Source organism: Rhinatrema bivittatum, chromosome 2 (genome assembly GCF_901001135.1).
Source record: "Rhinatrema bivittatum chromosome 2, aRhiBiv1.1, whole genome shotgun sequence".
Taxonomy (NCBI): domain Eukaryota; kingdom Metazoa; phylum Chordata; class Amphibia; order Gymnophiona; family Rhinatrematidae; genus Rhinatrema; species Rhinatrema bivittatum.
In genome coordinates, this window is record NC_042616.1 from 813,055,606 (window position 1) to 813,077,854 (window position 22,249).

Sequence of the window (22,249 nt, forward strand, 5' to 3'; positions counted from 1 at the left end):
CTCCTCTGGGCGAAGTCATTCGATCATGGACGCTCAGCGGTGACTCGAGTAGTACGGTTTCTATATTCCCTGGGATGGGTAGTGAACTTCTCCAAGAGCTCCCTCATGCCCTCGCAACGCTTGGGTTTTTTTGGGGGGCGACCTTCGACACCCTACTGGGCAAAGTTTTTCTGCGCCAGGACAAAGCTCAATCCTTGCGGGATCACACACGACGGTTCTCTGCGTTACCAGAGCCCACCTCCTGGGACTACCTGCAACTCCTGGGAGTGATGGGGTCCACCATCGACCTTGTACCTTGGGCTTTCGCGCACATCAGGACCTTACAGTGGGCGCTCCTCTCCCGTTGGAAACCAGTATCGCAGGACTACCAGATGATTCTCCCGCTCCCGCAGAATGCCAGGGACAGTCTGGGCTGGTGGTTGGATCCGCCGAACCTGGCCCGTGGCGTGTCCCTCGATCTGCCAAATTGGGTGGTGGTGACCACCAATGCCAGTCTAGCAGGTTGGGGTGCAGTCTGCGATCGAAGCGCCACTCAGGGGACGTGGTCCACGGTGGAGGCGAAGTGGTCAATCAACCGTCTGGAAACCAGAGCGGTCCGGCTAGCTCTGCGACATTTCCTCCCGCTTCTTCGGAACCGGGAAGTCAGAATCCTATCGGACAACGCTACCACCGTGGCCTACATCAACTGACAAGGAGGCACGCGCAGCCCGCAGGTCGCGCTCGAGGCGGCGCTGCTGATGCAATGGGCGGAGCGTCATCTCGTCCGGCTAGCGGCCTCGCACATCGCCGGTGTGGACAACGTCCAAGCGGACTTCCTCAGTCGTCAACTGCTGGACCCCGGACAGTGGTCTCTCTCTCCGACAAAGCGATGCAACTTCTCGTCCATCGGTGGGAGGCCCCCCACTTGGATCTGATGGCGTCCGCTCTCAACGCCAAGGCTCCACGCTTCTTCAGTCGCCAGAGAGAGCGCGGCGCGGAGGGAGTGGATGCCCTGGTCCTCCCGTGGCCTCCACATCTTCTGCTCTACGCTTTTCCACCATGGCCCCTGGTGGGCAGGATGCTCCGCAGAATAGAAAGCCATCAGGGGACCGTGGTTTTCGTCGCCCCAGAATGGCCCAGGCGACCCTGGTTTGCGGACCTGCTACAGCTGGTGATCAACGGACCAATCAGGCTGGGGCACCTCCCCCAGCTCCTACATCAGGGCCCTGTATTTTTCGAGCAGGCAGAACTCTTCTGTCTTGCGGCCTGGCTTTTGTGAGGCGCCGCCTCCGGCGTCGGGGCTACCCGGAGACGGTAGTATCCACGCTATTGCGGGCACGAAAGACATCGACGTCGGCGGCCTATGTTCGAGCTGTGGTGTACCAGCCAGGCCACGAGACCCGCTAAGGCTTCTGTACCTCAGATCCTTCAGTTTCTACAGGCGGGGGTGGAAAAAAAGGCTCGCCTATAATTCATTACGGGTTCAGGTGGCCGTCCTTGGTTCGCTGTTGAGCGATGGGGGCTCTCTTCTACAGTATCCTGACATTGCTCGTTTTCTCAAGGGTGTCAAGCATATGCGTCCTCCGTTACGGGACCCTTGTCCCTCCTGGAGTCTTAACCTTGTGCTTCGCTCCCTGTCGGGACCACCGTTCGAGCCACTGCGCAGTGCAACGATAAAGGATCTCACTCTCAAGACTGTATTTCTTGTGGCCATCTGTTCCGCTCGACGCATCTCGGAGCTGCAGGCTCTGTCGTGTAGAGAGCCCTATCTCCATTTCTCCGACTCTGGAGTTTCGCTTCGCACTGTTCCCTCCTTCCTTCCGAAGGTGGTTTCTGCATTCCATGTGAACCAGACGGTGGAGTTGCCGTCCTTCTCTTCCTCAGAGCCGAAGTCTCTCCGTCTCTTGAATGTCAAGCGCACTCTGCGCCTCTATCTGGAGGCTACAAATGAGTTCTGGACCTCTGACCATCTCTTCGTACTCTGGGCCGGTCCTAAGAAGGGGTCTCAGGCCTCGAAGACTACCATTGCCAGATGGCTGAAGGCCGGCATTGCTGCTTCCTACATTGGGGCAGGTCGGACTCCCCCACCCGGAATCGTAGCGCATTCTACACGTTCTCAGGCGGCTTCCTGGGCGGAGGTTCGCTCGGTATCCTCGCAGGAAATTTGTAGGACAGCCACCTGGAAATCGTTACACACGTTCTCGAGGCACTATCGTCTGCACCTCGCCTCTTCGGTCTCTGGACACTTTGGCGAGCAGGTTCTCCGAGCAGGCCTCGCAGGACCCCACCCGATTTAGGGAAGCTTGGGTACATCCCACTGTCTGGACTGATCCAGGTACGTACAGGGAAAAGAAAATTATTACTTACCTGCTAATTTTCGTTCCTGTAGTACCATGGATCAGTCCAGACGCCCACCGCGTTTGGGTTCTTGATCCTGCTCAGCTCTGCGCTACTTCTTGCTCGCAGAGTTCTGTGTCTTCACAGTCGTTTCTTTTCGCTGTTTTTCACAGCTCCCTACAAGTTGGTAGGATGTTTGCAGTTACTTGTTGCGGTTACAATTGTTTTCATTATCTGTTTCCACAAACTTGATCCTTCGGGGGTTTCTACTCTGGCTTTGATATACTCGATACTGAACTCCTGCAGAGGGGGTAGTAGTATATATGGATACGCCCCCTCAAAGCTTGTGCTGACTCCATCTGCTGGATTGGGGACATAACCCACTGTCTGGACTGATCCATGGTACTACAGGAACGAAAATTAGCAGGTAAGTAATAATTTTCTTTTATTGTGTTATTCAGTTTACCTCTTTAATGAGATATATAAGCTTGATGGGATGAACACAGATTTGAATATTTGGTGTTAATAAGAAAGTCCAAAGGGTCTTCTGCATAATTTAAAAAAGCTGGCCAGTTTCACACTATATAATTATTTGATAGCCTCATTCAACTAATTCTATTTGGCTATGAGAGTGAAGTCTGGAATATATAGGAAGGGACAGAATGTCAATATAAATCCTGCACCTCCAGTTCTGTAACTCTGTGCATCCACTGAAATTCCCCCAAACAATGGAGCTTGGATGTTTCCCTTACAGCTCATCATAGTAAGAGATATTTTCAAATGCTGGTGTCACCTCACAGTAACAGCAGCACAAACACCTTCCACTGCCAGGCACATTGTGAACTAACACAAAACCTCGCAAAAAAGACACTCAAAATCTATACTGCAATCCCATTGTAACACAACAGTAATAACACCAAGGACTCAAACAACAATAACCCTACCTGTGAAAACGCAAAGGTAAATATTACACTGGGTCCTAGAATACCAATACACCACCTACTGAGGAAAAAAATAAACCCGATTGCTATAGATCCCTATACAGATACTACATGCTAGCAGAATCTCTCATCATGGTCACACACACAGAGCAGAGACAGACCCTCACCAAATACAGAATACAAAATAAAGGAGCCCAAATTAAACAAAAACTGAAATGGAAACCCCAAGAAGCCAGACTGTGTATTAATAATGGAAAAACAGAACCACCATTCCTCATAAAACAAATAAAATCAAAAAACAAAGCATCAGTTATAATAGTAAAACCATACTAATAAAAGAATATTTTAAAACTACTGATAAATAGAATTTCTATTAATTAAAATCATATACATTTTTTACAATTTCCCAAACACCAATAAAATATTTCAAAACAACACATATATCAAATAACACCCAATAATTAAAACTAATAAGGATTTTAAAAAGCCCCTGCTGTCCATACGTGGGAGCTCTTGATTTCCAGTCACCCTGATATTGTCCAGGATTAGGAGGTTATCCTCTCTCACACAGACTCGCATGTCCATTCTCTCTCACACATACACTGTCACATACATACACATTCATGCTCTTATACCCACCATAACCTCTCGCTCTCACAGACACTGACACACTCTCAGGCTCTAAGACACTCTCTCCCCCTCCACACACACCCCACACACAAACTCTTACTCCCCTGGATTTTCTCATACACACTCGCTCTGGCTCCCTCACATACACACACACATCCAGGCAAGTTCCCAATCATTCTCACACAAACACACACACATCCAGGCAAGTTCCCAATCATTCTCACACAAACACACACACATCCAGGCAAGTTCCCAATCATTCTCACACAAACACACACACATCCAGGCAAGTTCCCAATCATTCTCACACAAACACACACACATCCAGGCAAGTTCCCAATCATTCTCACACAAACACACACACATCCAGGCAAGTTCCCAATCATTCTCACACAAACCCACACACATCCAGGCAAGTTCCCAATCATTCTCACACAAACACACACACATCCAGGCAAGTTCCCAATCATTCTCACACAAACACACACACATCCAGGCAAGTTCCCAATCATTCTCACACAAACACACACACCCAGGCAAGCTCCCAGTCATTCTCACACACTGAAACTGACCCCCAGGCAGGCTCCCAGTCATTTTCACACCACTCCCTCACCATCCCCCAGGCATGCACACATTCATTCTCACACATACAAACCCCAGGAAGACACCCATGCATTCACACACATACACCCCCAGGCAGACTCCCATTCATACACATGCACACACTAAAGGCAGACCCCCTCTCTTTCTTTTGCCAGCAACCTCGGAGCCTCTCTCATTCCTCTGCTGCCACTGTCACTGCTGCCACATGGCTATTTGGGAGGCGCTGATTGCTGCTATTGGCACTGAAGCCCATTCTGCTGCCGCCTCTGTGCAGGCCCCGTGGGCTTCCACTTCCTCCATGTTGATCTCGTACATTGTGAGATCAGCATAGAGAAAGTGCTACTCTTGCACATTACCAAAGATTACATGTGCCAATCAGTAAAAAGTAATTTATTTCTTTTTTTTTACCTTTGCTGTCTGATCTTAGTTTTCTAAATGGTTGGTCACAGGCTTTTTTTGTTCCACCTCCCCTTTCTTATTTTTTTGCCAATTCCTTTCATATTGTCTTTTTTTTCTATTTCTTTTCTCTCCATCTATCTTCTTCCCTCATACATTGTCAGGTTCTCATTCTCACATGCTTTCTCTCTCTCTCTCACACACACACACACACACACACACACACACACACACACACAGGCTCTCACATGCTCTCTCTCATACAATCATTCATACAGTCTCTCTCTTGCACATGCTGTCTGACTCTCACACAACCAGGCGCTCTCTCACTCCCACATGCTGTCTGACTCTCTCACACACACACACACACAGGCTCTCACATGCTGTCTCTGCAAACATTCAGGTCCTCACTCCCACACCCAATCTCTCAAATCACCTCATACACGCACCCAATCTCTCAACTCACCTCATACACGCACACAACTCATCGGGCCCTCAGCCTCTCTCTTACCTCTGGGCCTCCTCTTCACGGGTTGCTGCAGGATGGGCTCTGCAGCGGCCCTGATCTTCGGCCGATCGCGGCGACTCTGATCTTCTCGGGCCGATCTGCAGTGGAGACCCTGCTACCTGGCCTCCTCCTCTTCTCGCCCGCTGCAACAACGCTGCTCCTCTTCTGCACGTGGCTGATGCTCCACCTCCTTTCTGCCCGCGCGGCTCCGGCAACATTTTTCTTCCGGGGCCGCGTGGGCAGGAAGGAGGAGGAGCACCTGCGTGACATTTTTCTTCAGGCCGTGGTGACGTAAGCTCCACCACGGCCCCGCCGATCTTCCTGCTGTGCGTCTCCGGCACACAGCACAGCGATACTTTACTACTCAGCCGCCAGTGGGATGAGGTCCACCGGCGGCCGCATTGGCTCCCACTTGCCGGTGTGTCACGTGCACCGGGCTTGCGTGGCATGCTGCAGGCGACACACTAAAGTGTCGCGACACACACTTTGGGAAGCTCTGCTCTAAGTGAACTTAATAGCAGGTAATGGACTTCTCCTCCAAGAACTTATCCAATCCTTTTTTAAACACAGCTATACTAACTGCACTAACACATCCTCTGGCAACAAATTCCAGAGTTTAATTGTGTGTTGAGTAAAAAAGAACTTTCTCCGATTAGTTTTAAATGTGCCCCATGCTAACTTCATGGAGTGCCCCCTAGTCTTTCTACTATCCGAAAGAGTAAATAACCGATTCACATCTGCCCGTTCTAGACCTCTAATGATTTTAAACACCTCTATCATATCCCCCCTCAGCCGTCTCTTCTCCAAGCTGAAAAGTCCTAACCTCTTCAGCCTTTCCTCATAGGGGAGCTGTTCCATTCCCTTTATCATTTTGGTCGCCCTTCTCTGTACCTTCTCCATCGCAATTATATCTTTTTTGAGATACGGCAACCAGAATTGTGCACACTATTCAAGGTGTGGTCTCACCATGGAGCGATACAGAGGCATTATGACATTTTCCATTTTATTCACCATTCCCTTTCTAATAATTCCCAACATTCTGTTTGCTTTTTTGACTGCCGCAGCACACTGAACAGACTATTTCAATGTGTTATCCACTATGACGCCTAGATCTCTTTCTTGGATAGTAGCACCTAATATGGAACCCAACATTGTGTAATTATAGCATGGGTTATTTTTCCCTATATGCATCATCTTGCACTTATCCACATTAAATTTCATCTGCCATTTTGATGCCCAATTTTCCAGCCTCACAAAGTCTTCCTGCAATTTATCACAATCTGCTTGTGATTTAACAACTCTGAACAATTTTGTATCATCTACAAATTTGATTACCTCACTTGTCGTATTTCTTTCCAGATCATTTATAAATATATTGAAAAGTAAGGGTCCCAATACAGATCCCTGAGGCACTCCACTGTCCACTCCCTTCCACTGAGAAAATTGTCCATTTAATCCTACTCTCTGTTTCCTGTCTTTTAGCCAGTTTGTAATCCATGAAAGGACATCACCACCTATCTCATGACTTTTTACTTTTCCTAGAAGCCTCTCATGAGGAGCTTTGTCAAACACCTTCTGAAAATCCAAATACACTACATTCACCCGTTCACCTTTATCTACATGTTTGTTAACCCCTTCAAAAATGTGAAGCAGATTTGTGAGGCAAGACTTGCCTTGGGTAAAGCCAAGGGAATGGGTAAACACACAGGATCCCTAGTGGCTAGAGGATGGAAATGAAGAAATAGGGTAATCTGGAATTTATTGCCAGAGGATGTGGTTAGTGCAGTTAGTGTAGCTGGGTTTAAAAAAGGATTGGATAAGTTCTTGGAGGAGAAGTCCATTACCTGCTATTAATCAAGTTGATTTAGGGAATGACCTCTGCTACTACTGGCATCAGTAGCATGGGATCTATTTAGTGTTTGGGTACTTTCCAGGTTCTTGTGGCCTGGTTTGACCACTGTTGGAAACAGGATGCTGGGCTTGATGGACCCTTGGTCTGACCCAGTATGGCAAATTCTTACGTTCTTAACTTTTGGTGTAACATTTCTGCATGGAGGTGACCTACACAGAGCAGTAGTTACAACCCTAAACATTTTGCTGGGCAAATTGGTTAGACCATTTGAATCTTTATCTGCTGTCATTTACTATTTTGCTATTAATATTACAGGAGACTGAAACTGATATTGAAAAGTGCTTTAACAGCACAGAATAAGATACAAGCTATCAATCATCTTGCAATCCCCGCACTTTTATACAGCTTTAGAATCATAAACTGACCTCAGAAAGATATAAACCAATTGGCTATAGAAACAAGAAGACCCAAGCCTATCTTCTAATCTAGAAGAACCCACATTTGCTGACACTGTACATCCCAAGAACTGAAGACGAGATATGGGTCTTAAAGAAAAAAGTTACTCACACACAGCTACTATTATAAGCCTCCAGGCATACTCCACAGAGCTAAATACTCAAAAAGTGCTGAACTATGAAGGTGAATGGCCTGAAACAGTTTCCATTGTTAAACTTGGACAAGCAATCCAACGAACAGAAGCGATGAATGTCAGTCACCAGCCCACATGGGGAAAGCAGCAACTGAATTTGCAAAACAAGTGGGAAAAAAACTCTTTAAAGAGTTGAACCAGTGAACAAGGAAAGACAAATGCACAAATACAGCAGAAAATACAAAGAGGTCCATATTCAACGTGTTTGCCCCTCTGGTTTGACCACTTCTGACATGCCAGCTAAAAACACATCCAGCTATGTCAGGGATGGTCTGGGGCATTCCGACTAACTGTAAAACTAGCCAGATATATTCAGTGTTGGAGGCAAACTGCTGAATATCCCAGCTAAGGTAGCCAGATAAATTTTATCCGCTTAGAGCTTTGCCAGCTGCCCAGCCACTGAATATGAACCTCAGCGAATTACTTCCGCAACCAAATGTATATCAAAACCTGACACAGGAATGGCTAAAGGTGAGAGATTACTAATCGCAGCACAATACAGTGGACTATGGACAAAATGGTTCACAGACTGCATAGAAAAAAACTGGCAAAACAGCTGAACGCAAACTCTGTAATACAGACCTAGAAACAGTTATACATCAGAAGGCCTGTATACAGAGGCGCGCACAGTAAGGTGGCATGGCTCATCCTCTGGAAACAGTGTAAACACTTTATTTAAAAATGTATTACTTCCTGAAAGATTCAAAGTGAGATAAAGAATCGAACAACACCATCAATGCATAAAAGAAAATTCATTAAAACCGTGCATCTCCTAACATTCAGCCATGGAACCCAGTTACCACCTCAATCAGAAAATCAGAATGCTAATTCAAAAAGCCAGGCTTTTTTAAAAGGCAACGGAAAGACGAAGAATTGGTCACACAGTGAAAATCTCTAGGCTCCTGCATTGCACAATTTTGGAGCTATACAAGAGAGAGTGCAGACCCCAATGCAGACCATCTGGCACCCTTTAGCAAACTGGAGCTTCCAACAAATGCGCCGCCTACAATCGCAGAGCACCGCTTGGTAACTAAACTGAAGCCGGTTTTGTAAATAAACCAGTCCCCTCCATTTCAGTGCCTTATGCGCCAAGCATAAGATCGTAAATTGTGCCCTAAATCTTATAGACCACAAATTGTAGAGCTTCAGCACCAGCTGAATATAGTCACTACCAGAGAAGCATCAGGATCACAACTCCAAGAATTGTGGAGCATGACAACGTGATCACCTGGGACATTCCCACTCCAACCGATGAAAACATTAACACTAGAAAACCAGACATTGTGGTAAAGGACAAACAGACAAGAACGGTATTGCTAATAGAAGTGTCAGTACCCAACGACTATTCTGTGGATCGTAAAAAAAAAAGAGATCATTGTCAAGTACAAAGAGATGCAATTGGTCATGGAGTGGATAGCTGTGTCGCACACCACAGGACTGGAAAACCTTCAAGCGGATTTTCTAAGTCGCAGGTTATTAGATCCAGGGGAGTGGGAGTTGTCCGGGCAGCAATGCAGCTGATCCGTGAGAGGTGGGACTGTCCCCATGTGGATCTAATGGTGATTCATTTCAATTCAAATGCGGCTCGGTTTTTCAGTCTGAGAAGAGAGCACTGGACAGAGGGCATCGGTGCTCTGGTGCTGCCTTGGCCTTGGAAGGTTCTGCTTTACATTTTTCCTCTGTGGTCTGTAGTAGGCAAGGTGTTGCGATGGATAGAGAGACATCCAGGAGACATAGGGTTGGTGACTCCGGAGTGGCCTCGTCGACCATGGTTTGCAATTTAGTCAATTTAGCCATGGATGGTCCGTTACGCTTTGGCCATTTAACAGGACTTCTTTGGCAGGGCCCTGTATTTTCAGACCAGACTGCTCACTTTTGTCTAGTGGCATGGCTTTTGAGAGGTGGCGATTGAGACGCAGGGGGTACCCTGAAGCTGTTATTGCTACTCTTCTTCAAGCTAGGCGAACATCTACTTTTCTTTCGTATGTAAGAGTCTGGAAGGTTTTTGAGTCCTGGTGTATCCCGAACAAAGGGCACGCTTTGTCATGTCCAATCTCTCATGTCTTGTCCTTTCTTCAGGAGGGTTTGGCTTTCAACTCTCTTAGGGTTCAGGTAGCTGCACTTGGCTGCCTACGAGGCAAGGTAGAGGGTTGCTCTCTGTCTTCTCATCCAGATGTGGTTCGGTTTCTTCAGAGGGCTAAGACTTTGGGCCCTCCAGTTAGGAGAGTTTGCCCATCCTGGAATCTTAATCTCATCCTCAGACGTTTGTGTGAGGCTCCTTTTGAACCTCTTCGGAGAGCGACATTTAAGGATTTGACCCTTTAGGTTGTTTTTCTAGTGGTCATTTGTTCAGCTAGGAGAATCTCTCTCAGTTTGCAGGCTTTATCTTGCCATGATCAATTCTTTCAGATTTCGGACTCGGGGGGGGGGGGTCGCCTTCCGGACAGTACCCTCATTTTGTCCTAAAGTGGTATCAGTGTTTCATGTGAATCAAACTGTGGAGCTTCCGGCCTTTCCTGAGATGGACTCTTCTGCACCTCAAGCGAAGGAGTTTAAGCTTTTGGACGTATGCAGAGCTTTGTTGAGGTATCTCAAAGTGACGAACGATTTCAGGAAGTCGTATCACCTCTTTGTTTTGTGGAGCAGTTCAAAGAGAGGCTCTCAGACCTCTAAGGCTACTATTGCGCAATGGCTCAAGGAGGCTATTCGGTCGATGTACATAACTAGAGGTCATCCGGTTCCTGATGGTTTGAGAGCCCACTTGACATGCTCTTGGGCAGCCTCATGGGCAGAGGCTTAGCTGGTTTTGTCACAGGAAATTTGCAGGGCAGCAACTTGGGAGTCGCTGCATACTTTTGCAAGGCACTATCGCTTGGATGTGGGGGAGCCAGAGTCTGTCTTTTGGTGAAAGTGTCTTGTGAGCGAGTCTCTCCAGGTCACACCCTAAGTAGGGAAGCTTTGGTATATCCCAGGAGTCTGGACTGATCTGGGTATGTGCAGGTAAAGGAAAATTGGTGCTTACCTGCTAATTTTTGTTCCTGTAGTACCACAGATCAGTCCAGAACCGACCCAATCTGTGGAAGTGGAGTCGTCTGCTTTTTCGATTTTGTTGATATGGAATACAGACTGGTTATACATTTTTTTTTTTTTTTTTTTTTTTTTTTTTTTTTTTTTTTTAAGTTTTTGAAAGTTTCTTGGTATTTTTTTTTTACTGTTTTTATGCTTGGGTACAGCTCTCTGTCTCCATCTGCTGGCAGGGATGCATAAACTCAGGAGTCTGGCTTGATCTGTGGTACTACAGGAACAAATTACCAGGCAAGAACCAATTTTCCTTAATTGCCGCTCTGTGCAGGTTACCTCCATGTTTTCTGTTAAGGGTTGTAACTGCCATTCTGTACAGGTTATCCCTCTGTGCCATTTAGGGTTGCAACTGCTGCTCCATGCAGGTAGTCTAATCACCTACCGGCAAATCCTATTACTTTTTTTTTTTCTGGATTTAATTTGTTTCCAGTATTCAGTAACAATCTACCCAGCCATGGACGCCGAGGCACGTTACTAACAAGAGTCACCACTGCTCACAACATACACCCAGCCATGGGCACAGGAGCCATGTCACCAAGTCACTGGTTCTCACAATAACATCTACCCATGGGCATAGCTGCACGTCACTGAGAGCCAGCAGTGTTCAGTAACACTTCCCCCAGCCACATCGAAGTCTCCAGGACATGGTGTCGCTGTTTCTCATTATTACTAAGGTCACCGACTGGTTACATCAAAACAAACTAGGCCTAGATCCTCACAAGAAAGAGGTGTGCTGTAGGTCAGGAAAAGAGATCCCAGTCAGACACCCCCCACAAGTAAAAGCCTCCCCTCGGCTCCCAATTGCTGCAGCCTGGGCTTTGTCCTGGGCTCTCAAGTCCAGGCAGTAACTAAAGCAGCCTTACACCTTTGTCATCTCTGACCTTTCCTGGTCAACACCGCCTTTGCTACTGTGCGAGCTCCTGCTTAGCTTACTGCAATTCATTTTATAGTGGGATCCCCAAGGAGCTAAACCAGTGGCTACAACTCATGCAGATTGCAGCAGCCCAAATGATGCACAAAGGAGGCAGATTAGAAAGAATTACCCCAGTCCCAAAAATTTTACCCTGGCTCCCTCTGCTCTACCAGACCAAGTTTAAAATGTTGGCCTCAGCGTACAACACTCTTTCAAGGCTACCTCAGCAAATCTGGTGCATGGCTAGGCGCACTGCTTTAGGGGCCGGCATGACAAAGCGCCTAGCCATGCACCAGGCAGAGAATCGTCTCGTCTCGTCTCGTCATCTGTCCCTACCCCTTGGAACTCTCTACCACCCTCTGTCGAACTTGCTCCAGATCTCCCCTATCCTTCAGGAAACTCCTGAAAAGCTGGATCTTTGAATCTGCCTTCACTCTTGACTATAAACCCCTGACTAAAGAGACCAATAAAGACCAGCTCTAAAAGTCAATCAGTGAAGTTTATTATTGAAGAAACGCGTGATTTCTTCAGGAGTAGCAGGCATTACAAGCAAAGAATGCAAGCCCAAAACCTACTCAGAGCTCGACTGTCTGTGCAAAGCGTTATAAAGGGTTACCTTCAGCCAATCAACAGGTGTCCGTGTGTACCCGCCCCTTAACCCTTGTCCAATTAGTGAATTTGTGCATGTGTACCTACTTTATGACTAGGATCCCTTGGTCCGCCCTTTGCACTGCAGCTGGTGTCCAGGAAATCAGTCTGTTTTAAGTTTCGTTTTCCCAGGTCTAACGTACTGGCTATATTCATACATTTTACATTTCTCCCCCCCCCCCCATTACTGAGAACTCTTTCACTTCTGGGGAAGTCTCTCTCCTCTGTGAAATGACAAATCATTGTTAATTTTGACATATAACTTATACATACATTTTACACTCTGTACGCGTAATGTGAACACTGTGAACTCAAATCTCAGTTCGGAACTCCGTGCATAGCTCTCTTGCACTCTCGTTCACTTGCCAGGCCTTCCATATTGCTCTATGCATGTACTATTGTAGTCCATGTAATTAACATATGGTAATCATTACTGTATGTCAGTGTTTATGCTCTGGTCCCTTCTAGATTAGACCTTAACCTACTAACTCAATACAGTCCCATGCTACACTACTTATACACCAAAACCAAGTGTTTGAGTTATAAATACTGCTGTTGTGTAATTGACTGATTTCCCATCTATAGTATCTGTAACATGCATTGAACTCTTCTGCTGAAAAAGTGTGATAGATAAATGATGATGCTATGATTCATGGTTGATTTTCCCCTCTGCACCTTCTGGATGCAGCTCTCCCCCAGAGCCTAGTTCTAAGGTTGATGATCTTTTTTTTTTTTGTCTATCTGTGATGCAGGGTACCCCGGCAGAAACCCCTGCTCTGAGAGAGGCAAGAGTCGGAGTGGGGCAGGGCCCACCTTTGACCCAGAGGAACGGCAGCATCCCTCAACCCAAGCACTCCTATACCAAGCGACTGGACCGCAGCATGTCCTACCAATGTGCCAGGGACCAGGGCCTAGCTGCAGACCTGAGTCTTGAGAAGTGCCACCACACCCTGGCAGACCTGAAGCGCCAGCGGGCGGCCGCCAAGCTGCAGCGGTATCATCCCGAGGACTTCCCGTCTGGTGAGGAGCTGGAGGCCCCGCCCAGTCCAGTAGAGACCCAAGAGGAAACCCCTGCAGCAGACTCCCAGCAGAACTCTGTGCATTATCCAGCAGCTAGCAATGACCCTCCCCTGCTGAAACTGATCGCACCCACAGAAGACCCCTCCACAGAGAAAAAACCCTGTTGCATCTTCATGTGACCGGTGGAACAAACTTGGTCTGGGAACGATGGAGAAAGGACAGCCCCCGTCCAGTCCTGCTCATCACGCCTGTTGAACCCCTAAGTGCACGTGCCAGGGTATATCGCTGCAGACCTACAGACAGGAGAGAGGGGTAATGAAAGGTGGACCAAAGTGACTCGGAGGATGGGAGTTTCTCACTCCCCACTCATGAGGATGGAGCTGGTTAATGGGTATAAGTCCTAAGAATGGCAGAAGACTGCATGGTATGGAGGCACAGCAACCAGAGCACTTCAGCCCTGTGGCTTCCTCTGTTACTGTCCCTAAAAAAGGGAAGCTGTACCCAGAGGGTACTGTACAGCATTTGAGAAGCATCAGCACTCCCTTTGTACTAAACATTTTACTTCCAACTACTTCTGTTTTGAAATGCTTTAAACTGTTTTCTTGAATCCTGGGAGCTTCCATTTTAGCAAGAAAAGTACACGTTCTCTTACTCGGTGCACCTGATTGGATCATAGTGCATGTGATGTCACAGTGCATGCACTAATCCGCTATCATTCCAGGGCTGAGAGTCCCAAAGATGGCTGCTCCCAGGGAGGCAGGGCTTCCAGGTGCAATCATTTCGGTTGTGCCTGCAAAGTGACATTTTTAAGGGGTAGAGGTTGAATGAGTATTTTCCTCCTGTGTTCTAGGTACTTATAAAATACTGCACCGTGCAGCCTGTGGTGTCATGGTGACATCTTGTGGCCTTTGTTGAATACTGCAGGTCCTTAGCTGGGAAATAGTTTTTGTTAAAATGGACCAAAAACCAGCCTTGTTTGTCCCTGTATGAGTTTCTTCTCTGGGGAGGAGGGGGTGGAGTGGGGTGTGGGTTATATAGATTTCCATAATTTTGTTTTCCAGAGGTGGAAACAGCTCAGTCAAGTGATGGGACCCCAGGGGAGGAAGGATGGGGGAATGTCTTCATCGCCTATAATGCACAATAAATGGCCTCAGCGTTTGCAGGCCCTGGGATGTATGCGTTGTCCAAAGGCAATCGGGTATAGGAGCTTTGCAGAGCACTTTGGGTCCTTTCTTCAGATGTCCCAAGGTGGCCCCTGCGGTTCCACGTCATAAGGAGAAGAGGGTTGAGCCGGGCTTCGTTCTGCCACCTTGCAACTGTGAACTTGGAGTTCCTGCTTTTCTGAGAGAAATTTGAACTACGAGTCTGTATAGGATAGGGGCGGGGCAAAAACTGGTTAGGCCTTGCCCTCAAGGACCCGAGGGCCAGCTGGTGACCCCATGCAGGTCATGTTTCCAGAGGTCACCCCCCTTATGGGGCCCTCCCTCCCCCCACCGTGCCCCTGGGGGTAGCCGTAGGTGAGATTTGGTTGTGGTCTCTGCCCCCCTCCCCCCAGGTCCTTCTGAAGCTTATGAGACCCAAGGTGCTGGGGGAGGAGGTGATGTAGATATTTGTGCTTTTTAAAAAGAAATATTTCCTTTTTAGAACATGGTTCACTCTAAATTTGATTACAAAGTCTATATTTAAAAGAGTTTAGTTTAGCAGTGAAAGTTTCACGATGCAGATGTGTGAAGTCTATATTTGACTATTAATAAAATGGTGGAGCGCACCACACGCTGAATTGTACAACACTCTGTCCCTTGTTCTCGCTCTCTTCCCCTCCACTATCTCATTTTTTGGGTTATGTTCCTGTTTCTGGCCGCCTTCGCTTCTTGCGTCACTGGACAGGTGAGGGTTGGCAGATGTCAGCGCTGGAGAGAGCCGAGGGCTCAAAAGAAACCCATTTAATCACTGCTCGAACACCTTTTATTCAAACAGGGTTCCAGGGACCGGTCCTGGTCGCTGCGGGAGAAGCTTCTGCAGGGTCTGGGGTCTCAGTTCTTGTTCCCAATCAGAAAAGCTCTATAGAGTGGAGAAGAAACAATCGTATTGTTTCCCCATTAGAGGGAGAGAAATTGACTCACCCAGGGTCATACAGAGACTCAGTGACAGAGCTGGGATTAGAACTGAGACACAGGGGGATAAAGTGACTCACCCAGGGTCACACAGAGACTCAGTGACAGAGCTGGGATTAGAACTGAGACACAGGGGGATAAAGTGACTCACCCAGGGTCACACAGAGACTCAGTGACAGAGCTGGGATTAGAACTGAGGCACAGGGAGATAAAGTGACTCACCCAGGATCACACAGAGACTCAGTGACAGAGCTGGGATTAGAGCTGAGGCACAGGGGGATAAAGTGACTCACCCAGGGTCACACAGAGACTCAGTGACAGAGCTGGGATTAGAGCTGAGGCACAGGGGGATAAAGTGACTCACCCAGGGTCACACAGAGTCAGTGACAGAGCTGGGATTAGAACTGAGGCACAGGAGGATAAAGTGACTCACCCAGGGTCACACAGAGTCAGTGACAGAGCTGGGATTAGAACTGAGGCACAGGAGGACAAAGTGACTCACCCAGGGTCACACAGAGAGTCAGTGACAGAGCTGGGATTAGAACTGAGGCACAGGGGGATAAAGTGACTCACCCAGGGTCACACAGAGAGACAGTGACAGAGCTGGGATTGGAACTGAGGCACAGGGGGATAAAGTGACTCACCCAGGGTCACACAGAGAGTCAGTGACAGAGCTGGGATTAGAACTGAGGCACAGGGTGATAAAGTGACTCACCCAGGGTCACACAGAGACTCAGTGACAGAGCTGGGATTAGAGCTGAGGCACAGGGGGATAAAGTGACTCAGCCAGGGTCACACAGAGTCAGTGACAGAGCTGGGATTAGAACTGAGGCACAGGAGGATAAAGTGACTCACCCAGGGTCACACAGAGTCAGTGACAGAGCTGGGATTAGAACTGAGGCACAGGAGGACAAAGTGACTCACCCAGGGTCACACAGAGAGTCAGTGACAGAGCTGGGATTAGAACTGAGGCACAGGGGGATAAAGTGACTCACCCAGGGTCACACAGAGAGACAGTGACAGAGCTGGGATTGGAACTGAGGCACAGGGGGATAAAGTGACTCACCCAGGGTCACACAGAGAGTCAGTGACAGAGCTGGGATTAGAACTGAGGCACAGGGGGATAAAGTGACTCACCCAGGGTCTCACAGAGAGTCAGTGACAGGGCTGGGATTAGAACTGAGGCACAGGGGGATAAAGTGACTCACCCGGGGTCACACAGAGAGTCAGTGACAGAGCTGGGATTAGAACTGAGGCACAGGGGGATAAAGTGACTCACCCGGGGTCACACAGAGAGTCAGTGACAGAGCTGGGATTAGAGCTGACGCACAGGGGGATAAAGAGACTCACCCAGGGTCACACAGAGAGTCAGTGACAGAGCTGGGATTAGAGCTGAGGCACAGGGGGATAAAGTGACTCACCCAGGGTCACACAGAGAGTCAGTGACAGAGCTGGGATTAGAGCTGAGGCACAGGGGGATAAAGTGACTCATCCAGAGTCACACAGAGAGTCAGTGGCAGAGCAGGGATTAGAACTGAGGCACAGGGGGATAAAGTGACTCACCCAGAGTCACACAGAGAGTCAGTGGCAGAGCAGGGATTAGAACTGAGGCACAGGGAGATAAAGTGACTCACCCAGGGTCACACAGAGAGTCAGTGACAGAGCTGGGATTAGAGCTGAGGCACAGGGAGATAAAGTGACTCACCCAGGGTCACACAGAGAGTCAGTGACAGAGCTGGGATTAGAGCTGAGGCACAGGGGGATAAAGTGACTCACCCGGGGTCACACAGAGAGTCAGTGACAGAGCAGGGATTAGAACTGAGGCACAGGGGGATAAAGTGACTCACCCAGGATCACACAGAGAGTCAGTGACAGGGCTGGGATTAGAACTGAGGCACAGGGGGATAAAGTGACTCACCCGGGGTCACACAGAGAGTCAGTGACAGAGCTGGGATTAGAACTGAGGCACAGGGGGATAAAGTGACTCACCCAGGGTCACACAGAGAGTCAGTGACAGAGCTGGGATTAGAACTGAGGCACAGGGGGATAAAGTGACTCACCCAGAGTCACACAGAGAGTCAGTGGCAGAGCAGGGATTAGAACTGAGGCACAGGGGGATAAAGTGACTCACCCAGGGTCACACAGAGAGTCAGTGACAGAGCTGGGATTAGAGCTGAGGCACAGGGAGATAAAGTGACTCACCCAGGGTCACACAGAGAGGCAGCGACAGAGCTGGGATTAGAACCGTGGCACAGGGGGATAAAGAGACTCACCCAGGGTCACAAAGAGAGTCAGTGACAGGGCTGGGATTAGAACTGAGGCACAAGGGGATAAAGTGACTTGAGCAGGGTAAAGTTGCCATCAGTTCCATGTTGTAAGGGAGGCTGATCTAGTCCTGATTTTTGTGGCATTGCAGGCAAAGAATTGTAGATCTTTTGCTCCCAGAGAAATCAGTTCTTCCGTGCAGGGGAGTGACAACCAGGACTGGACTGGCTCATTGGGGTTGACATGGTCTGGGTCATAGCTTTATGTATGCATGAACTTGTGCCTCTGATTTCTTAGCTCCCTGCATGCTGTGGAGTAAAAGCAGAACAGGCTCAGTCTGGCCCCTAGGAGATCGAACGGTTAGCAGCCCTAGCCCAGGCTCACACAGAGCCAAGATTTGAATCCAGGTTATCCTGACTCATTCAGTGCTTTAACTCAGTGGTCCCCCAACCCTGTCCTGGGGGCCCACCAGCCAGTCGGGTTTTCAGGATATCCACAATGAATATGCATGAGAGAAAATTTGCATGTTTTAGAGGCAGTGCATGCAAATTTTCTCTCATGCATATTCATTGTGGATATCTTAAAAACCCGACTGGTTGGTGGGCCCCCAGGACAGGGTTGGGGACCACTGCTTTAACTGACTCTGGCATTGCTAGTCCCTGCCCTCGAGGGCTGCAGATGGGCCTCATTCACCGAATGAGGCACAAGGAATACCAGAGGGTATCTGTCCACCAGTTCCTCTAATGTAAATAACAACATTCCAGAGTAATAGACCCAGAGGGCCTGCCAGCTGCCCTAACCACACACGCAAGCACTGACCTCTGAAAAAACAGCAGGTGCTTCCTAGCGTGTAGCCAGATGGACTCAGGATCAATGGGTTTATGCTCCCCTACCAGCAGATGGAGATGGGAGTCAGGTTTCAAAGTTGACGACACCCTAGATACACCCCTGCAGTGACCTTAGCCTTTCAGTATTTCTCCATCTCCAGCAGAAGCAGACATGTTTTCCCTTTGGGGATCGCTGTAATTTTTGGAAGAAAAAAATTCTACTTTTAAATTTTGAGAGAAGATTGAGCCCTGCTCTCCCGCGATGATACCTAAAAGGTCCCTCCCCTAGCTGAGAATTCCTGAGGTGATTTCCGAGATCCCTTAGAGATGGGCCTTGGTCTGGCAGCCGGTTCCCGACGTGGACTTTACTGCTGAAGCAGCTGAAAGGCAGTGGGTGCAGGAAGCCGAGGGTGGTGGTAATGGCCAAAGCTCTCTCCCCTCCCCCCCCCCCCCCCCACTGCCGGAGACCATCTCTGTACTCAGCCAGTAAGCGCTGAGCCCAGGTAAGTAAAAAATAAATAAATAAAAATGAGAAGAGGATTTACCTCCCAATTCAGAGACATTTTGGAGGGGTTTCGGTAAGACTTCCTCCAGTTTCCTTGCTTGGCATGCCATACTGACGTTCCCGATCCCATTGGGGTAAGGGGAAGTTGGCTTCTGAGTGGGTTGAGCAGCCTCCCAGTGGGTTAGGCCCAACTTTAAGCTTGGTTGGCACATCATGTGGTAGGCCGCGGCAGCACCAACTTGCGTGTCTTTGTGCTTTTGCTGTATTGCCCACCATAGAGCTGACACAGGCTCAGACCTAGTCCGTACCTTGGCCAGAGGACTGGCCTCTGGTGCCAGCAAGAAGACAGCTATGGCTGCAAAATTGGTCAGCAGACACAACCTCCAAGGCAAAACTCACAAAGATGCCCTTTTAAAGGATCACTTTTCTTCGGAAATGAATTGGAAAAGCTGGCCACTAAATGGGGGAAATCTCCAGTTCCTGGCTACCAGAAGATAAAGAGAATGCAGTTACAGCACCCCTCACCTATGAGAGGTCGATCCAAAAGCTCCCAGCACTTTCGTCCCTACAGAAACACGACATTTCAGAGGTCTCGGTCATTTGGGAGGTCTCTGTCCTTTCGGAGCCGACAGCCCAAGACTGGGGCAGGCTCGTGTTCAGGTTCATCCCGAAGCTCCCAATGAAAAATTGCCAACCTGTCCCTCTTCCATCAACAGTGGGTCAAGATCACATTGGGCAACTGAGTCCTGAAGGTCATACGAGAAGAATATGCACTGGAATTTCACAGCACTCCTCGGGACATATTCATATCATCTCCCTGTACTCCCAGAACAAGAAGCAGGCAGTGGAAACTACCCTATTAATGCTTTTCAGGATGAAGGCTATTATCCCAGTTCCTGCACCCCAGGAAAATAGAGGGTGTTATTCCATCTATTTCATTGTACCCAAGAAAGAAGGTTCCTTTTGCCCCATCCTGGACCTCAAGAGTGTCAACTGACATCTGCGAGTGATTCATTTCCACAGGGAAACCCTATGCTCGGTGATAATGGCTGTACAAGCGGGAGAGTTCTTAACCTCCCTGGACCTATCTGAGGCCTACCTACATATTCCAATCCATCAAGAACATCATTTCCTATGCTTTGCAGTATTGTGTTGCTATTATCAGTTTCGGGCGCTGCCCTTTGGCTTGGCCACCACCCCAAGAACATTTTCCAAGATTATGGTGGTCATAATGGCAGTGTTCTGGCTCACATAAAACATCCATGTTTTATTACCCAGGCAGCTAAACTTTCCTCCCAATCAGTCTTCATGACAAAGATTATGTAAAGTCTGAAATTGTTTATTGCACAAATAAACCTTACTTACAATTGTTGCGCTTCACACGCAAGCCCCAGGCAAGAATCTTTGGTAACTGGAACTATGGCAGGAGAAAGGAGAATGGAGTTTCTTGTGTTGCAGGAGTTAGTTATTGTAGAGGTGGGAACAATGAGAGGAATATGAGGCTGATTTAGCCCATAGAAGAAGGGAAGAAGAGGGAAGGTGAAACCCAATCTGTTTCAGGGGGTAACACAGGGCACAAAGCTACTCAGAGGCAAGCATGGAGCAACTGACTCATGGCCGAGAGCTGCCAAAAGAAATGCCTCCACACAGCTAGAGCCAGAGGACAGGGTCCAATGGCAGCGAGCCTAAGAACCATTTAACACAGGGGGAGCATGAAGGGCAGTCCTTTGAACCTATAAGGCACCCTGGAAAACTTAAGTTAGGTTGAATAGGATTCAAGCTCTCCTGATGGTGAGAGAAAGTGAAAGAGGGGGGGGGGGCCTCTTAAAGGCAAAGGCTCACAGATTTTTATCATAGGTTACAAACAGTGCTTCATTATTAAGAATCCTCAGACATGAGGACTGCACTAAACACAGTTAAACTACAATACAGACAGATACAAACGTACCCACTGCTGGGGACAGAACAGGCAGCGTTGAGAAAAGGGAAATCCTGGTGCACCCGTTATTTGGATGATTGACTGATCCAGGTAAAGTCCATGAAAGAGAGTCTCTGGGTGACCACCTTGTTTCAGGAACTCGGTTGGGTCGTAAACCTGGACAAAAGCAGTCTCAAACCCTCCCAGTCCTTGGAATATCTGGGAGTCCGATTCGACATCAAGCAGGGCGAGGTCTTCCTTCTGACTATGCGGATAAGGAAGGTGATGGCACAAGCATGTCAGTTGATGAGCATGATAACCCGATGGGATGGAGCTATCTTCAAGTTCTCAGCTTGATGGCGGCAACCCTGGAAGTAGTGCCAGGGGTGAGGGCACACATGCGACCACTTCAATGCTCCCTGCTGTCATGTTAGAACCCACTGTCTCAAGACTATTCCATTTGCCTCCATTTACCGATGGAAGTATTCTCTCAGCTCCAGTGGTGGTTGCAGGAAGCTCATCTGGGCAGGGGTGTACCCCCCTGTCCTCTCTGAACGGGCTGGTCTTCATAATAGAGGCAAGCCTCTGGAACTGGGGAACTCACTGTCAGGAACTGATGGCTTAGGGACGTTGGACCTAGGAAGAGGCCCTCTAGAACATAAACTGCCTGGAAGCCCGGGCAGTCACATTGGCATGTCTACAATTCAGCCACATACACCAGGGTCAAGCGGACCGTGTAATGTCAGATAACACAATGATTGTAGCCTACATGAAACACCAGGGTGGAACGAAAAGCCAGCAAGTGTCACAGGAGATAGACCTTTTTATGGAATGGGCGGAAAACGATCTACAGATTATCTCAGCCTCACACATTGCAGGAAAAGACAATATCAGCAAAGACTTTCTAAGCAGGGAGAGTCTGGATCCAGGAGAGTGGGTGTTTTCGGCCAAAGCAGATCAACTAGTAGTAGATTGCTGGGATCTCGCGTCCATCGACCTGCTGGCTGCATCTCAATGCGAAGGTTCCCCGATTCTTCAGTCGCAGAAGAGATCAGTGCACCCT

At 48.4% G+C, this 22,249-nt stretch overlaps 1 protein-coding gene across 1 annotated transcript in view; it reads left to right on the top strand.

Annotated features, from left to right (window-relative positions):
* PPP1R16A (protein phosphatase 1 regulatory subunit 16A) overlaps positions 1-15,342 on the top strand; it is a 114,294-nt gene extending 98,952 nt beyond the window's left edge. The window contains exon 10 of the mRNA XM_029592246.1: positions 13,290-15,342. Within this exon, the coding sequence (XP_029448106.1) occupies positions 13,290-13,736 (447 nt within the window). The 3' untranslated portion in view covers positions 13,737-15,342. The remainder of the gene's footprint in view (positions 1-13,289) is intronic.
* The last annotated feature ends 6,907 nt before the right edge of the window (positions 15,343-22,249 follow it).